Source organism: Moschus berezovskii, chromosome 13 (assembly GCF_049115385.1).
Source record: "Moschus berezovskii isolate FMDL1 chromosome 13, NW_MosBer_1.0, whole genome shotgun sequence".
In the NCBI taxonomy this organism is placed as follows: domain Eukaryota; kingdom Metazoa; phylum Chordata; class Mammalia; order Artiodactyla; family Moschidae; genus Moschus; species Moschus berezovskii.
In genome coordinates this window covers 60,950,457-60,970,192 of record NC_142472.1, presented here as the reverse complement: position 1 = coordinate 60,970,192, position 19,736 = coordinate 60,950,457, and the positions used below count along the sequence as shown (strand labels likewise).

General features: G+C 36.2%; 1 protein-coding gene across 2 annotated transcripts in view; it reads right to left on the bottom strand.

The window, feature by feature from the left end:
- The window catches only part of NBEA (neurobeachin), a 671,823-nt gene that overhangs the window by 116,743 nt on the left and 535,344 nt on the right, over positions 1-19,736 (bottom strand). For both annotated transcript variants that reach the window (XM_088842722.1, XM_088842723.1), the window contains exon 44: positions 13,992-14,107. In XM_088842722.1, coding sequence (XP_088698848.1) covers positions 13,992-14,107 — 116 coding nt within the window. The remainder of the gene's footprint in view (positions 1-13,991; positions 14,108-19,736) is intronic.

Genomic DNA, 19,736 nt, shown 5'->3' with positions numbered 1-19,736 from the left:
TGTAAGATAACTTGAAGTGATTGCTAGCTATCTGTCATAATCAATCTCTCTTCTTCCTAGGCTAGACCATGTTTCTTAGGCTCCCTTATGAGTAGCTATGGCTGTGGGGCTTAAGTTCTAATCAACAGAATGTGAACACAGTTGGTATTGGCACCTCCAGGCTTGGTTCATTGCAACTTGGCACTTGGATGCTCCCTGTTCCTTCTCTTTCCAGCTGTATATGATGAAGATGCTACTGTCACCTTGGAAGCAGAGCCTTGTAGGCCAGGTTCCCTGAAAGTGATCGTGGAGGAGGTCACCAGCTGGCCTGCCCACTTGCAGATCATGTGATGGTGTTCTATTATACTGAATACGTATCTAAAAATTCTATTGCCAGAAAACTGAATACTACATTGTGCTTCTGTTGACAAAGTAGAGAATTTTCAAGTTAATGGAAGTACACTGAAGTCAGTATGGAAAAGCAATGAGGTAGATGTCAAGCATGTTTTTTTTCACTCCCTTAAGCTCACAAATTTTCTTTTCCTATTATGTTGTTTCGGTTTAGCAGAGAGCTGCTGAATGCTAGCTGAATATTTTTTCCTGTTTGTTTTTTAATTTTAGACATAATAATTTTTGGGGGGTAGGATACTAAAGCCTGTGGGGCTGTCGCAAACTTAGGGAGAGCACAGCACAGGCTCACCCTGATACACTGACACTGAAACTACAAATGATCAGACGAAATTAAAAGAAACATGATTAAGGAAACAGGGTCCAAAGACAACTTTTGTTGGACAAGATTGTTTCCTGTAAAAATATGATATGAATTGAACATAGGACTTTCTAGATTTCCATTCAAACCCATAAAAAATAGCTATTTCCCTGATATTAGTGATATGGATTTCATCTTGTATGCCTTGTTGCACATGCCACATTAGTATAACAGTAGCACCACTCCAGTGTTCTTGCCTGGAGAATCCCAGGGATGGGGGAGCCTCGTGGCTTGCCGTCTATGGGGTTGCACAGAGTCGGACACGACTGAAGCAACTTAGCAGCAGCAGCAGCACAGATATACATACATTTTCTTATCTGTCTTCAAGAACCGACATGAAATGATACCTACTCTTGTAGCAATTGGTCACTGATTATGAAATAGAAAAAAAAAATAATCCGAGGAAGACCTAAATCTGTTAACAATTATAAGCATGAAATCAAATTAATTAATTCACTGAGTAAACATTTTATTGGGTGATTGTTTTATCTGTTCTTTTGCAAATCTCTGCATTTTACAACAAAAATACCTATTGTTTTAAATGCATAAATTAATGTAGGTGCTTATCACATATGAAGGCAATTGAAAGAAAGCAGAATGGCACTCCCACTTTGCATTTCCAGAAACGAGGTGAGAGCAACGTTGGGATTTCCTCTTTGTTCTCGGCCATAGCACTGTTGCAGATGTGTTACAGCTAATATTTATCTGCTTCTCCACTAGTCCTGTAAACTCCAAAATGTAGGGTCTGAGTTTTAAAACAAAAAGCAAAACTCTGAGTGTTGTCTGATGGATATCTGTTGAAGGAATGAATACATACATGATAAAAATGGGATAGAGTGAGCCAGATTTTAAAAGATGAACAAACATAAGCCCAATAAAGAATGGAAACTGCAGGATAGTCCTGTTGGAGGATGAGGACTGTGTAAAGGCACAGAAGTACACAAGAGAGAGAATGGCCTCATGAGCATGCATGTTAAACCACCAGAAAGGCATATTGGCAGCCAATGAATGTGCTTACTTTACATTGCAACTCTATTGTAATGAATAATAGTGATGAGAATAAACAAGAATTTGGAACCTTTTAATTAAAGTTTTTCTTTAGCAGAATAAGCGATATTCTCTAAAGCAGTCACTGTAAGATACACAATGTGAACTTCTGAAATTTAATATTATTACTGAGAGTTCGTGTTCATGTTAACCTAGGACCCTTGATGACTCTCAAGTGTGTTTTCTACACTTGTACATACGTAGGGAATCTAGCCTGGCTGGGCAGAGCTACCTCTGGGGTTCTAAGCAGTTCCCTGGCATATTTAGTGCTCTGCCATTCTTTCAGTTACCGCTCTCCTTAAAAATCTATAGATTTTAATGAAAGCGAGGTCTTCCAATATATGTGTATTTTCAGAGATTGATGTTATTTATGTAACATATCACTTACATAAATAAATGAACAGCTGAAAATTATATATATATATATATATTTTATTATATAAAAATTTCTGATGACATTTCATAACAAGGAAAAACTGTCAAAATAAAATAAATAAAATGCCAATTTACATTAACTCAGTACTTAAATGTATTGTTTAAGCACAAACAGCATAAAAATAGAGACCATACTTGAAGACACTGCCTTTTTCTAGTAATGATTTTCTAATAAAGGACACAATGTTATTTTTAGAAAAAAATTTTTAAAAAGAAGGTATACTCTTTACCACACACACACAAATTGATGGCTGCCAACAGTCACAGTGCACCATATTTAACCTGTCCTGGATTTTTTGTAATTCACTTTTAATAATCTTTGGAAGAGTCTTTAAAAATAAATGCTTAGAAAACTTTGGTAAGTTTTAAATTACTAAAGCCATTTTAAATCTAATAAATACAATAAACTGTATATATAGCTTTTCTGACAGTTACATTAAAATCTTTTTATATACAAATTTCCACATAAAAGCTTTGCAACATGGACAGCAATTATATATTTTTGATTTTAATTAAAAACTCATGATGTATTTAAAACCCTCATGGATGAAGTTGGTACTCTGGTATTTTCCATCTATAAGTTTTAGTCACAAATTAGCATTATTATTTTTAATTATTTTAATAAACACCTTTGTGAAATGGAAAACAACAACAACTGCTGTTTACAAAATTAACCACAAGAGTGAAATATTTTCAAAGTAATACCTGTTAGGTTCTGGTACATGTAGGTATTTATGAATTTTTTTGGATAATTGAAATTTAGTAAATAACCTTGTGCTATAATTGGTAGGGCTCCTTTCTTTTCCCAGTACTAATAAGTGAAGAGCTCTTTTTTTTTTTAACTAACTCTGCTTATGAAGACTTATCTTGGAAGATGAATATTAAATATCATAAGCTTATGACACTAATTTACTCAAACAATAAAAGTGAAGCACAGTAAATGAGATCTCAGAAACACTAGATATGTTTCTTCATTTAAAAAAAAAAACTTTTAATTAAACCATCCAATTTAATGTTTTTATATGGCACTTTAGTTTTGAAGGTAAAGTGATCTAGAGACAGCTGACAAAGAAATTATAACTGCAATTCCTTGGTGAAAATGTTAATGACAGCAAAATATTGTTTAATTAGATGATTGCAGCATCTGGATTAACACTCTTTAAGAGCGATGTTCCTGTGCTTGTCTGCTTCTTCACACTTTACAGACATTTTGTCATCTCTAGGTCATTAGGAAAGAATTTTTAATGATTTTTCTAGAAGCAAGCAGTTCAAGTTACATCTAATTAGATGACAATAATAAGCCCAACACATGCAGTAGCTAAATATATACATAATTAACCAGGGAGGGCTTGTACATCACAGAGTAAAAAAGTGGAAAATGCTAAACAGGAGAAAAAGGTTGGGGTTGAGGAAGTTGTGCTGAATTCATTAGCTGATCATATAAAAAACAACTCAGAAAGCTTTTTAAGAAACCTTCCAGACCTAATGAGATCCCTTACATGAAGCTATGTTAGCAGTTACTCTATTTTTTTTTTAATGCCAGATTTTAACATCTTGTTCATAGTCTTACCTAATAAAATACAAAATGAGGCATAGGCAAAATCTTTTGAAGCACAATAAACAGCAATTAGTTCAACTTTGGAAGTTAGAGGTTGAACTCACATTTTTAGTCAACTCTAAGCATTACTGATAATCTTCCAAAACTTAACGTTCTTTCAGTTCAGTTCAGTTCAGATGCTCAGTCGATGCTCTTTGAGACCCAATGAACCGCAGCACGCCAGGCCTCTCTGTCCATCACCAACTCCCGGAGGTCACCCAAACCCATGTCCATCGAGTCGGCGATGGCATCCAACCATCTCATCCTCTGTTGTCCCCTTCTCCTCCTGCCCTCAATCTTTCCCAGCATCAGGGTTTTTTCAAATGAGTCAGCTCTTTGCATCCGGTGGCCAAAGGATTGGAGTTTCAGCTTCAACATCAGTCCTTCCAATGATCACCCAGGACTGATCTCCTTTAGGATGGACTGGTTGGATCTCCTTGCAGTCCAAGGGACTCTCAAGAGTCTTCTCCAACACCACAGTTCAAAAGCATCAATTCTTCGGCGATCAGTCTTCTTCACAGTCCAACTCTCACATCCATACATGACCAGTGGAAAAACCACAGCCTTGACTTGACAGACCTTTTTGGCAAAGTAATGTCTCTGCTTTTTAATATGCTGTCTAGGTTGGTCTTAACTTTCCTTCCAAGGAGTAAGCATCTTTTAATTTCATGGCTGCAATCACCATCTGCAGTGATTTTGAAGCCAAGAAAAATAAAGTCAGCCACTGTTTCCACTGTTTTCCCATCTATTTGCCATGAAGTAATGGGACCGGATGCCATGATCTTAGTTTTCTGAATGTTAAGCTAAGCCAACTTTTTCACTCTTCTCTCACTTTCATCAAGAGGCTCTTTAGTTCTTCTTCACTTTCTGCCATAAGGGTGATGTCATCTGCATATCTGAGGTTATTGATATTTCTCCCGGCAATCTTGCTTCCAGCTGTGCTTCCTCCAGCCCAGCGTTTCTCATGATGTACTCTGTACAGAAGTTAAATAAGCAGGGTGACAATATACAGCCTTGACGTACTCCTTTCCTGATTTGGAACCAGTCTGTTGTTTCATGTCCAGTTCTAACTGTTGCTTCCTGACCTGCATACAGGTTTCTCAAGAGGCAGGTCAGGTGGTCTGGTATTCCCATCTCTTTCAGAATGTTCCACAGTTTATTGTGATCCACACAGTCAAAGGCTTTGGCATAGTCAATAAAGCAGAAATAGATGTTTTTCTGGAACTCTCTTACTTTTTCCATGATCCAGCGGATGTTAGCAATTTGATCTCTGGTTCCCCTGCCTTTTCTAAAACCAGCCTGAACATCTGGAACTTCACGGTTCACATATTGCTGAAGCCTGGCATGGAGAATTTTGAGCATGACTTTACTAGCGTGTGAGATGAGTGCAATTGTGTGGTAGTTTGAGCATTCTTTGGCATTGCCTTTCTTTGGGATTGGAATGAAGACTGACCTTTTCCAGTCCTGTGGCCACTGCTGAGTTTTCCAAATTTGCTGGCATATTGAGTGCAGCACTTTCACAGCATCATCTTTTAGGATTTGAAATAGCTCAACTGGTATTCTATCACCTCCATTAGCTTTGTTCTTTAAAAATTAATTTCTTTAAATTTCTTTATAAATTAAAAAAAAACTGCTGTTTCAAAACAGTTAAATAAATTTTACAATAGTTCTATGCTAGACTTTCATGTGGTTTTAAAGATTATGCTTTCAAATACTATTTAATGATATGGGAAAAGTAGAATGTAAACCTTTAGGTGTAGCAGATTCCTAAAGATTACCACACACAGAAAAATCACCAAGATCTTAATTATGATATTTATGGCTAGACTTAGGGTTGATTAAAATTTTAAATTATAATTTTCTATATTTCCATTTTTCAATAGTGAGTATTTGTTAAATTTATAAATATAACAAAATAAAGGCCATGAAAACATTTATGGTCCTTTGCTAGGAGGGACTGGGGGTGGGAGGAGACGGGGACAACAGAGAATGAGATGGCTGGATGGCATCACCGTCTCGATGGACATGAGTTTGAGTGAACTCCGGGAGTCGGTGATGCACAAGGAGGCCTGGAGTGCTGTGATTCATGGGGTCGCAAAGAGTCGGACACGACTGAGCGACTGAACCGAACTGAACTGAACTGAGGTGACTTTTCAAAACAGTATGTTTTCTGAATATTTGGTAAGCTTCTTTTACGATTTTGTATCTTTACAAAATGCACATATATATAGTAATGTATTTATATGCAATTGTATATATATACATATATCACATGAGGGTCTAAAAATCTACATACTGTATTAATACTAGGACACTGCTGCTGTCTGCTTTAGTCTTATTTTTAAAAGAATCTATAAAGGAGAAAAGACAAATTGTCCAAGTATGAGAGACCTCAAGAAACAGACAGCAAGAAATGAGTCATAAAATGTACTTCACATTTCATGTTAAAGTAATGGAGAAAAATAGTAAATCTGAGAGTGTAAGAGAATTATTAGAATATTTTTTATAGAACATGAGGATTTATTAAGTCATATTGACCTATATTTAAAAAACTTGAATCCAGAAAGGGTTGTTTCATCTTCTCAATTGGTTCCTATTCTGTAACTCTTCTGTTTAATCCAGAAAATTTAAAGAATCCCTCATCCAGTGATTCTAGTGCATTCACATAATAGATTATAAAATCATGCAAACACAGAGTATGAATATTAAATCAGCCCAGTTTGATGAGAGTTTATAGAGCAAAACTTTGACTTCCTAATCTTATTGGAAAGAAGTGATACAGACATAAAATGTTAAGGGCACATTACCTTAAGTGCCAACATGTGTAGCACAGATAGTGCCATAGAAGGTGGGAATGCTATAGGAGATTAGGACAATTATTGTAAGGTGTCTCTTTTCAAAATATAGGTGTAACATGTTGTTTCTCCAAGTGTGGACACTGGAGCAATGGCATCAGGATCACCTGGGGACTTATTAGAAATACAAACTTTTAAGCCCCACCCTAAACCTACTGAATCAGAACCTGTGTTTCAGCAAGCCCTCCAGGTGATTCTGAGAACCACTCCATCCTGGATGTGGGGTTGGTGACCGTGTGGCTCGTTTCGTGGCTGGCGGCATTCCCTGGGAGTCATTATCATCAGAAGAAAGCCCTCTCACCTAAGGTCCTATGTCCTTTCCAGGAGTCTCCATCCACTGACTGCTAACTGTAGGTAACAAAGGCCTGGACACCTTGCCTCAGGGCAAGACATCTCTGAAAGGTATCCCAGATTCTGGTTTCCTGTGGGACCTGCCGAGGCCGTTCCAGCAATTATTCTGGAGCTCAAGTTCTCCTGCTCATTTCTACTTTCTTCACTCCCCTACAGACACTGATCCCAAGGACACTTTCCAATAAACCTCCTGCAAGCACATTTCTGTCTCAGAGTTTGTTTCTCTGGATCTGAGACCCAACTGAATGTGTATCAGGTAGAGATAATAATTCAAGGTCCAGATCTAGTGCTAGCATATCCCTATGGACAAAATTCATGATGGTAAATAAACATCAGAAGTTCTTTTGATGAAATATAAATTAAAAATGATTGTCTAAGAATCATTAATTTTTATTTTCAGTCTTAAAAGCAGCTATGGATTAAGGCTGATGAGCTAAAAATTGAACAGCACCATGAATATCCTGAGATGGTGTGGTACAGAAGTTGAGTGATGCTCTACAGCCAAACCACCTACATTAGAATTCCGAGTTCACTTACTTATTAGTTCTATGTGGGCAAGTTATTTACTTCTCTGTACCCCATCTCCTCATTGGTGAAACGGGGTTAAGGACCAGGGCTATTGTTAGGATTAAATGAGTAAATACACCTAAAACACTTAGAACCACTTAGTGGAAACACTAAGGAAAATACTTAATGGAAAACACTTAGAAGGAAACAGTGTTTGCAACATTATAAATGTCTCAATAAACATTAACTTTTACCATTTTTTCTGAATGCTGCTATTAATATTAAAGAAGTGTTTAAAAAAGAAATAAAAAAACTAAACAAAGAATAAAAATATTTCTCCTGAATCTTGATATTAAATAATATTAAGTATATTATATTAAATTAATGATATTAAATAATATTAATTACTTAACATCATTAATAATATTAATGATGTTAAGTAATTAAAGAAATGTTTAAAGAAGACTATGATAAAATATAAGCCAACCATTTGTTGCCTTTGGCTTACCCAGGAGATTAAACATAATGTGTTAATAAGAACACTGATAAATCTAAAGTTTCAATCAACCGACTTAAGTATTTATTGAAGAATAACTATATCCCTAAAACTGTGCAATGAAACAACATGATTATTTAGTAGAACTCTGTTAGTAAAAGTGGTCCTGGTACAGTTTAACATCTTTATAGGTCCCTTTATTCTAGGATCCTTTAGAGTCCTGCCTTTAAAGAACCATGAAAAATGTTCCATTAAGAAGAGATGAATGGATATATATGATATTGTCCACAATTCAGGAAAATAGGCAATTCTAGCTGCTTCCTAATCAAGTACTCAATAGTGGCTTTCGTGAAGCTTCTTTATAAAAGCATCACCCAACTCTTTAATGCTGGGTCAGTTCAGTTCAGTTGCGTCCGACTCTTTGTGACCCCATAGACTGCAGAATGCCAGGCCTCCCTGTCCATCACCAAATCCTGGAGCTTGCTCAAACTTAACTCCATCCAACCATCTCAACCTCTGTTGTCCCCTTCTCCTGCCTTCAATCTTTCCTAGCATCAGGGTCTTTTCCAAGAAGTCAGTACTTCGCATCAGTTGGCCAAAATATTGGAGTTTCAGTTTCAGCATTAGTCCTTTCAATGAATATTCAGGACTGATTTCCTTTAGGATTTGATCCTTTAGGTTTGATCTCCTTGCAGTCCAAAGGACTATCGAGAGTGTTCTCCAACACCATAGTTCAAAAGCATCAGTTCTTCAACTTAACTAATGCTGGTGCTCAATATGAACTGGCTCCTCTACTTAGAACTTCAAGATGATAGCAAAGGAAGAATTTGCAGGAATACATGCAGGGCGAGTACCTCTGCATGTATTTTATAACTTTTCCAGGTTGTCATTCTACTCTTATATGAAGGTTCACTTTATCCACATATCATCTATATATGACAAAATCCTTCGAATACATTTAAAGCCCATCTTTTCTATGAGGCTTCCCTTGATTAGACTAGGTCATACTAATCTCTCACTTCTCTAAATTTTTATTACAGTTAATGACACTTGACTGCATGCTTTCTTTTATGTTCTACATGCTTTCACATGTAAATCTTGTTTTGATAATTAGATCTTAAATGGTTAGAACAATCATGGTCAAACTTTAAGCATAAGAACCACCTAGAAGGCTCCCTGCAATGCAGAGTGCTGGGCCTCACTTCAAGTTTCTGACTCAGTTGGTTTGAGAAGGAATCTGAAAATTTGGGTCTCTAAGTCCCCAGGTAATACTAATACTGCTGGGTGGGGGACCTGCTTTGTAACCACTAAACTAGAGTATATTACAGTGACTTCTACTTTCTGTATAATGACACTGTGCATTATTTAGTTTTTTCCCCTGCCATACTTGTTACTACAATTATAATCCAATTTTTGAGCCCACATTTTCTTTTTTCTTGGAATGACTTCTGCTTTACTTTCTAGTGAATTCTTATTCCTATTTCAATTTTCGACTTAAATGTTGCCTATGAGAGAAGACGATGAAAAGACTACAAGAAACTTTTCCTGTAAGTATATTGCCTTCTGGATTGAAGACTTCAAATGAAAGTGAAAGTCACGTCTAACTTTGCAACCAGAATACTGGAGTGGGTAGCCGTTCCCTTCTCCAGGGTATCTTCCCAACCCAGGTCCCCCACAATGCAGGCAGATTCTTTACCAGCTGAGCCACCAGGGAAGCATGAGAATGCTGGAGTGGGTAGCCTATCCCGTCTCTAGTGGATCTTCCGGACCCAGGAATCAAACAAGGGTCTCCTGCATTGCAAGTGGATTCTTTACCAGCTGAGCTACCAGGGAGGCCCAATAGCTTTGTATATTTTCTCATTAAATAATTACGACTTTTTGCTGGAATTGCTGGTACACATATCTGTTTTCCTGAGCATAGCATGACCCCTTCAAAGGCAGAAACCATGCAGTGCTCTCCTCTGAAATGTTAGTGCCCAAAACAGTACATGCCACATAGTAGAAGTGTTCAGTAACTATTAAAATGATGAACAAGTTGATTTCATATCTAGAGTCCTAAAGGCTCTCCTAATAGCTCTTCCTAACTTTAAGGAATCTGATTTATGATTCATGTGAAATATAGCTATCAGTTTAATTTTCCTAAAATTTCATATTGCATTGCCTTCTACTACAAAACTACACTGACTCCTAGATTCAGGCTCTTTATGGTATGGCTCTTAACCAACAGCTCCAGTAGTAGCCAAGCTGTGATACTCATGTCTACTAAACACATAACACATATTCAACTGGCAGAAATTTGTAAAGCTCTGTTCTTTTTTTTTTTCCCCCCAAACACATTCTTAAAATTCATCTGGTATGCTTAGCTCTTGCACCATTCACTATTTACAGCACTTATTCAACACTTAACCATCAGCTGTCTTAAAATGCTCCCTTATGTATATTTCATTCACCCGACTAGTTGAAATGCTCTGATTCCTAAACGGAAATGTGAAGTCGCTCAGTTGAGTCCAACTCGTCACGACCCCATTCACTGTAGCCCACCAGGCTCCCCTGTCCATAGGGATCCTCCAGGCTGGAGTGGGTAGCCAGTTCCTTCTCCAGGGGATCTTCCCGATCCAGGGATCGAACCCGGGTCTCCCATATTGCAGGGAGACTCTTCACCTGCTTTATACTTCTTTTTACTCTATTGTCTAAAATAGACAAGACTTTAATGTTTAGTTATAATCATATTAAGGAAAATACCCAATATGTTCTTTTAAAAAATGCCTGTGGTCTATATATTTTTTATGTCACCTAATAAAACAGACCCCAGTTATTCAAAAGAAGTTAGGAAGACACTCAAATTCCCCTTACTATCTGTGTGTCCTGGTTCAGAAACCCAAAGATTGTCCCAACCAGAAAGAAAAGCTCTGTCTCTACTGCTCAGGGTGGGCTTCCCTGGTGGCTCAGATGGTAAAGAGTCTGCCTGCAGTGCAGGAGGCCTGAGTTTGATCCTTGGGTTGGGAAGATTCCTTGGAGAAGGGAATGGCAACCCACCCCAGTATTCTTGTCTGGGAAATTTCACAGACAGAGGTGCCTGGTGGGTTAGAGTCCATGGGGTCACAAAGAGTTGGATACCACTGAGCGACTAACACTTTCACTTCATACTGGTCGGGGAACCTTTTAGATCAGATCATGATGTTATCTCTATCAAGACTGCAATTTTTCTAGAATGAGACAGAGAAACTGCCAGAAAGCAAGAGGCATGAAGTAGGTGGTGGTTACATGTGGAACTGTGCACCACACTCTGGGAAATGTAGCTGACATAAGTAAAAGGCAGTGAGAAGGGATGGAGACTAGACATGTCCTTTAACACAACCAACTAGATAACACTCCATCCAGAGGACAGGCAGAGAGAATTTCATTTTAGAACAGCAAATCTTTTAGGAAAAATGCCTGGTCCACTGGAAACTGAACTAGGAGTGAGGCATAACACCATGTCTTCCAGTTTTAATTCCAAAAGCTCCAAAAAGGTACCAGAATCAAGGGGGAAAAGTCATACACTTATCTATGACATATGATAGACCATGAGTCTTGACAGATCTTTGAAGGATAGATAATAGAAAAACCTAGCACAGGGAATATGGAAGAATACTACAGAAGGAAAAAAAAGAGAACTTTATCCTAAAAAATCAGGTAAAGATCCAGGTGAAAAGTAAAAGTCTCTCAGTCATGTCCGACTTTTTGTGACACCATGGACTGTAGCCCAACAGGGTCCTCTGTCCATGGAATTCTCTCGGGAAGAGTACTGGAGTGGATTGCCATTTCCTTCTCTAGGGGATTTTCCTGACTCAGGAATCAAACCCGGGTCACCTGCATTGCAGGTGGGTTCTTCTGAGCTACCAGGGAAGCCCCAAAGATCCATGTAGCTGAAAACAATATACTGTACTAATGAGAAGATTTTAATAAAAAGTCAAAACCCCTCTTGATATGCAAAAATATATGGACTCCAAAAACAAGTGTTCATAATAATACGGATTCTGGTAGTAAATTATATTGACAAAGATAAGCAATGACTAAGAAGTACATTGAGTGAAAGTTCTTATTTTGCATAGGACTGATTTAAAATGTTGATTCATTTTTTAGTTCAAAGGTAACAGAAATATATTTCAGAGAGTTTTTTAAAAAATGTAAACATACCAGTATCAATTCTTTTTTTTTTTTTTTGTAGTTAATTTATTTTTTATTGGAGGCAAATTATTTTACAATATTATATTGGTTGGTTTTGCCATACATTGATATGAATTTGCCCCGGGTTCAATTCTTTAGAAGAAGTAGTAACAAAAAGCTTATGTTCTAAATCTCTAAGAAAAGTAGGCAGAAATTTATTTAAATGACCAAAGAAAAACAAAACAGTGGGGAAAGCAATAAAATATTACAAGCAATAGTATAAGACAAGATGATATAAGACTAAACATATCAGTTGTTAAAACATATGCAAAGAAATATCAAACATGGCTACTAAAAGATTTAAAGGCCAAGATAAAGTTAAAACTTGAAATTTCACCTATGGTCTATGACACGAGGTTGGCAGATTTGATATTCTATCCTTTTTCACTTTGGCAATGATATTTACATTACATCACACTTTTTACCTAAATATACTAATGAAATTAGGTTCTTTACATTTCAGATGTTTAAGTTCATTCTAATCTCTGTATGTCTATAATATGTATTAATTAATAGTGTAACGTATTTCCTTTATTTCTGAGTAAGTAAATAGGTTTATTTAAGATACATACATTGTATAGACTATTATGTGAATATATATAAATATGTCATGAAGATATATCTATATAATGGATATGTGTGTATAAAGTATACAATAAAAATTCATATATGTAATAAAACAGTTCTTTGGTTGTACCTCTAGTATCCTATTTGGCAAAAGCATTAATACTATAATATGTAGTAAATGATTAAAATGCAAAACCATTTTAAACAACTTTTTATCCCTTTATGTCAACAAATTGAGTTATTTGGTCTATTTAATACATATCTATATCATCCATATTTAATATAAGCCTATACTATTCATATTCATACATATATAATAGATTATAAAAGAGTTATACTACACAGTTAACCTTTTACGCAGTGATTCAGAGAACAGGGCTCTAAATCCATAGTTCTGAGCATTCATTCACAAAAAAAGAATAATCATATACATATGCACTGCATAGTTATTTAAATTTATCTTATTGTAAAAAAAAAAGTTTTTGTAGAGCCTGATTTACAGAAGCAAACTCTTTGTAATTCAACATGAATAAGGGCTTTAGAGCCTAACTTAAGAAAAAAAGAAAGAGGTACTTAAATCTCATAGACATACTCAGCCACTGATGACCACTGATTTAGCAGAAAAATAAAACCACTACCCTCTCTTAATTTGCAAGCATGGTACTGTTAAAGTTGATGTCAGTTACTCATCATCCAGAAATGCAATCTGATTTTATATTTTCATTTGAAGATTTTAAGGAAAAAAACACGTTGTAACCCAATCATGCCACAATCCAGGTGACATCTGTACTAGGCAGAATCCTGTTGTTATTCTCCTGTCTAGCTGCTACTGATGAGAATGACAAAGTAGTGAAATTACATTTTCCCATTATTATTTCCAGACACTCGCTGGCAATGGTTGTTGACTCTAATAAACCTTCAGACAAAGCTGTCAGCAAAGGAAATGGCTGAAGGAGAGTAAGGAAAAGCCCCTTCAACAATAAAATGCAACTAAACCTTAGTGCTAGCTTGTATAGTTTCTGATAGCAGTTTAATGTGAGTGCTTCAATATTTATTCTGGTGCTGTATTTGAATTCCAAGGAGAACAATGTATTCCATCAAGTCACATTATCGAGGATTTTGATGAACATAAACATATTATGAGATTAAAGAATGAGATTAAAGAATGAGATGTCTTACCTGCTATAGTATTAAGAAACATCAAATATTCGAAGTTTGAAATTTCCCTTCTTTGCCAGCGCTGAGTCATGTTGGAAGATTTATAAAGCTGTCGAGGAGTGGCCAGTGATATCCTCCTAGTAATTAAGCAAATTATAACAATTTCTTTGATCTCATAAACTTTAATAGTCAAATAATAACTAATATGTGGATTTGATATAATTTGATGTATGGTTTATCCTTCTTAGATAAATTACAAAATACATGTTAGTTGTAGAATTAGCAATATTTGAAAAAAATCTATTACATAGAAGATACACATATTTACTTAGAATAAACCAATATGAAAGCACCTATTTGTATAACATTGCTCCAAGTGGATATTTTACAAGTCAGCAAGAACCAAAAAGGTGAAACTGTACTGAAAATAAGTCAAAGTAGCTTTTAAACAACACAGAAAACCTAGCCCATGCTAAGATGCTAGGGAGATGGTCAGGTAGCAGCTCATAAGCATTTGACTCAAACCTTATATAATAATGACCCCACTGAACTTTTTAAGCCTGTCTCCCCACAGAGTGTGCACATGAGCACAGCCTCTAACCACATGACACATAATCCTCTAGAAGGTCAAAAGCAAACAACTGAGAACTTTGAAAATATAGGAATATCTTTGAAAATATAGGAATAGAAGAAGGAACACAGGAATATCTTAAGAGAGTAGGTCAGGAGAATGTGTAAATTACGAACCTTTGAAGGGATGTGTTTCTCTAAAAGCTGACTGATTTTGTGAAAGCATGATAAGGCTGAGCTTCTAAAACAATCACCACTTAACAAAGAAGTTCCCAAACGTTTTGAATTTATGCCACTTTGAGCGTCTCAGGAATTTTTTCATGGTGTCCCTAGCCCAAGAGAAACATCTAACAGTTCTCTTTATTGAGCAGTTAGGTCTAAATAACTTAACACTTGAGCCATAACAACTTAGTAGCTGTCTGAGAATACAATATTTAAAAACTGAAAGAAAAATAGCATTTTATTTCCTTCTTAAATAACCACAATTACTTACTAAAGGGGTGCAGTGCACATCTGTTGGGCACTGCACAGCTTCTTAAGCCTGGGAATCATACCTGACACTACCATTTTCATTTCCTGCCCCACGTGAATTTTCATGGTGTGCCTGTTCTTTTTTTTTTAACCACAGAAACCCCTGAAAATTAGTTTCACAAAGCTAAGATGTCATCAAAAAGAACACAAGAATGCAGTGCCATCAAATGCTGAAGATTAGAACTAAGTCGAGCTGAGTTTGTGCATCATTTGATAGATGTTGCTGTATTTCCCAAAAAAAAAAACAAAAAAAAAACAAAAAACGCCCTGCAGTAGGCCTGAGAGCTCACTGTGATATCTTAGGACTCCATGGTGGGAGCTGCGGACCTAAGACTATTTTTATCTCCCATGTTTTATTATCATGTTTACATTCACATGAGATTTTAATAACCATGGCAAGAGCTAAGATATATCTTGCTGTTTAGTTGCTAAGTCATGTCCAACTTTTTGAGACCCCATGGACTGTAGTCAGCCAAGTTCTTCTGTTCATGGGATTTCCCAGGCAAGAATACTGGAGTATGTTGCCATTTCCTTCTCCAGGGGATCTTCCCAACCCAGGGACTGAACCTGTGTCTCCTGCATTGGCAGGCGGATTCCTTACCACTGAGCAACCAGAGAATCCCAAGATATAGGGACTAAAGAAAAGGAAGGAGGAAGGAAGAATGGGAATAAACTTGGTGTGTCAACTAAAATTTGAATTAAGAATTTAAAAAATAGTTATGTCTAACTCAATGCTTAAAATGTTAACTTAATATTTTATAGCAGCCTGGTCACATATTAACATTTTTGGAGCTTTCCTAGTTAAATATACTTGAGATAATAGATCCTAAGGATTCCATAAGAACTATATAAACCTAACTGCAATGGTAAGGGGAATATATATTTCATACTTAAATACTATATCTTAGTACACTTTTCGATTAACTGGCAATATGATTTTCACAGGGCTACTAAAAGGGCTTCCAGATTTTAAGCCATTCCAGCACCACTATTCAAAAATTTTCCAGGCCAGATACTCTCACTTACGCAATTGTTTCTGTTATAAATTTTAGCCTTGATTCTGGATTTGTCACAGCAACATGCTAAAATATTTTCTGAATTATCAATTAATAAACTATATTGACCCAATTTTTATTTGCCTCTATTATAATTATGTGCTTAGTCTAACTTTCACTGTATTACTATTGTAATTATATTCTTGCTAATCTGACTAAAATTCTTACCAGCAGTATGCTTAGTCTGCTAAAAGCAATGTATAGAATAAAGTTGTAAATTTATTTGTTGACATTTTAAACCCAGAAAATTTAAAAAGAAAACTGCTGATATGGAAATAAGCCTGAGCACCAAAAAACACTCAAAAATCAAGACCAAACAAACTGTGATAAGGATAAATAATGGGACTCATGGGAGAAGGTTACCATGTCATTCTTAAGAGTATGCAGTTGTGAAGAAAAATACAGGCATACGAAATGAATTGGGAAAATCAGATTACTATTAGTAAGTTCATGGAAAGGACCAGTTTTTCCTGTTTACTGCTCTCCTTTCTACTATAAACTCACTGAGAGCGGGAACTATGTTATACATACTGTCATGTCCTTAGCATTTAACAATACTTGAACTAGAGTGGGATCTAAATAAAGTATAAACCAAATGACTTGAGTTATTGGATTTCTATCTCCCCAAAAAATAATGGCTAAAGAGAGATGAAACTAACTAAATAAATAAATAAATTCAATCATAAGAAGAAGCAAAATGGTAAACAGTAAATCAATAGGGCTATTAAAAATATCCTATGAACATTTAGACGTTTGAATGAGTACAGTTGGTACATGTTTGGGCTACACAAAAATGATTTTACAACTGGGGAATAAGAAGAAGATAAAATTGCCTTCTGGAAAAAAATACTAAGTACTATAACAAATGGTGACCATTTAAAATCATTAACTCTATATATGCAATGAGGTATATTCTTAAAAAGAAAAGAATCTAATTATACTCAAAATTTATTGATTATAATGACCATCTGAATAGAAAATAGCAATACATTAACCAAACAATGACATTCAGTATGGAGTCTAGAAACCAGACAAATTCTTTGTCAGTATTTTTCTATCATTATGCATGGGGTAAGGGTATTGCTCTTTTGACCAATGTGGACCACCTTGATAGATGACACCAAATAGAAATTAAGAGAGTGGGCTATGATCTTGGGCAAGATAAGTAACTTATATAAACCAAAAACTTCCTATCTGTAACATGGGATAAGAACTCTATTAAGGAACTTCCTTGTCCATCTAGTGGTTAGGGCTCCATGCTGCTAATTCAAGGGGCAACCATTTGGTCCCTGGTAGAGGAACTTAATAACCCTCATGCCACATGGTACGGCAAAAAAAGAGAAAAAAGTTAAAAAAAGAAATCCACTAAGAATCCACATGGTTTTAAGAATTAATGGCTGAGTGCCCCTCTGCCATGTGAGGACACATGGACAGGATGACCATCTATGAACCTGGAGTTGGGCCCTCAGCAGACACCAAATCTGCTAGTGATCCTGGACTTTCTATCCTCCAGAACTGCCAGAAATAAATGTCTGCTGTTTATAAGCTAAAAACTAATGCTTATAAACTTGAATACAAAGTACAGTCCCTGGGACTTGGAAAGTGCTCAGCAAATGAGACATGCATGTAGACCAAAGAGGTGTTCATTAGGCTCTACTCAGTTCAGTTCAGTCATATCTAAATCTTTGTGACCCCCATGGACTACAGCACGCCAGGCCTCCCTGTCCATCACCAACTCCTGAAGCCTGCTCAAACTCATGTCCATCGAGTCGGTGATGCCATCCAACCATCTCCTCCTCTGTCGTCCCCTTCTCCTCCTGCCTTCAATCTTTCCCAGAATCATGGTCTTTTCTGCTAGCTTTATGGAAATATTCCTTTTGTTCTAAATCTTTGCAATGTGATCTCTTTGGTGGGCTTGCCCAAGAAGTGGCCTAAGTGATATGTGAAGTCGATTTTCTGGCAGTATACCTGCCTTTGAGTTTGATCATTTTTGTCTGTTTGCTTCTAAAGCAGTCTCCTTTGGGCTTAGTCTAGGGTATATTCCCTAGTGTTTGATAAACTCTGCTTTAAACTGACAAAACCTGATGTCAAAAAAACAAAGTAAAGAATGGATCCCTTGGTGATTTTACCAAGATACTCTCAGCTAGAAGACTTCTATTTGTAGGAGTCAGACATCATCCCTTCCCTGTGACAATTTTCTAAATGTAATAGGATCTTACATATCACATACTCTTTGTAGGTGTGTGTGTATATCTGTTTACTGACTCACCCAGCTACCTACCTCCTTGCCTACCTACCATCTATATCTATGTGTGCATGCCCACACGCATGTGTATAGTGCATAGGTGTGCTCACAGTCCACAAAGTGCATTCATTTTATGGTCTCAGGACATCTGTTGAAATATCTTTTGCAAAATACTGTGCCCATTTTATAGCAGATCTCATCTTCGGTCTTCTTGCTTAATGTTATTCACTCTTTCAACATATATGTACTGAGTTCCTACAATCAGATCAGACCCTATCATTGTTACCCAGTCAGTAAGTGGCAGGTCTGAGCCTAGATTCAATGTTCCGCCAACCTCCATCTGCTATCTCCAAGGCTAAATATCACAGGAAATAAAACTGAACTTATGAGTATTTTATTGGGAAACTTAATTAGTTGAGTCTTTGAGGGGAACACAAAGGGGGCAACAAAAAAGTGTTTTAAGACAGAATTTCCAAAGTTACTAAACATATGTTTTGTTTCCAGTTTTTCCATCAAGAAGAATAGCATTCCAAAAATCTGAGACTATATGTGGTTGAAAGGAAAATTACCCTTATAAGAAATAAGGAATATAGTAAAAGAGTTTCTGGTTGTTTTAAATGATTTCAGGTCCTGACAAGTAGAAGAATACCAAAAGAAATCAGAAAACTCTATTGGTAATCGTTGAAGAATCATGGTCATTGAGAAATATGCCAGGAGGCAGATGATTATTCTTTAAAAGGAAAAAATTAGGCTGGTTTGTGAGTTCTTAATGTCAATTCCTGGAAAAATTCTTGATTTGATGATTAAACAATTTGTAGGTACTTGCAAACGGAAGTAGTGATTACTAAGAGTCAGCTTAGATTCCGTAAGAATAAGCCTTACAAAACTAACTTCATCTTTTTTTTGATAGATTAAATGCATTTTTTCTTTTGACCTGTATTTTATATAAGTACTTCATTGTCTACTACTGTCTTAAGTGAATTTTGTTGTTCAAAATAGCAAATATCCTCAGCATGTGCATACATGTCTGTGAATTGGTTTTACACTATAAGCTTAATATGAGAATAGAGACTTTGTAATGTAGGGTAACTCTAGTTGAGTAGCACTTAAAAGCACCTTTGCAATTAGGCAGTGTGCTAGGTATTGCAGATTAAAAGATAAATAAGACACAGTTCCTGTCTTTTAAATGTCTGTAGCCTATTTAAGGGGAAGATAGACAAAGATTGGTTTTCCTTTCCATGCATGCAGTGCTCTGGAATAACTCCCAGGCACTTAATGATCTACATGGAAGACACTGTTGCTTGTCTGCCCAAAGCCGATTATTCTCTTTCTTCCTTAACAGAAACTGTATTTTTTTCAGATAGG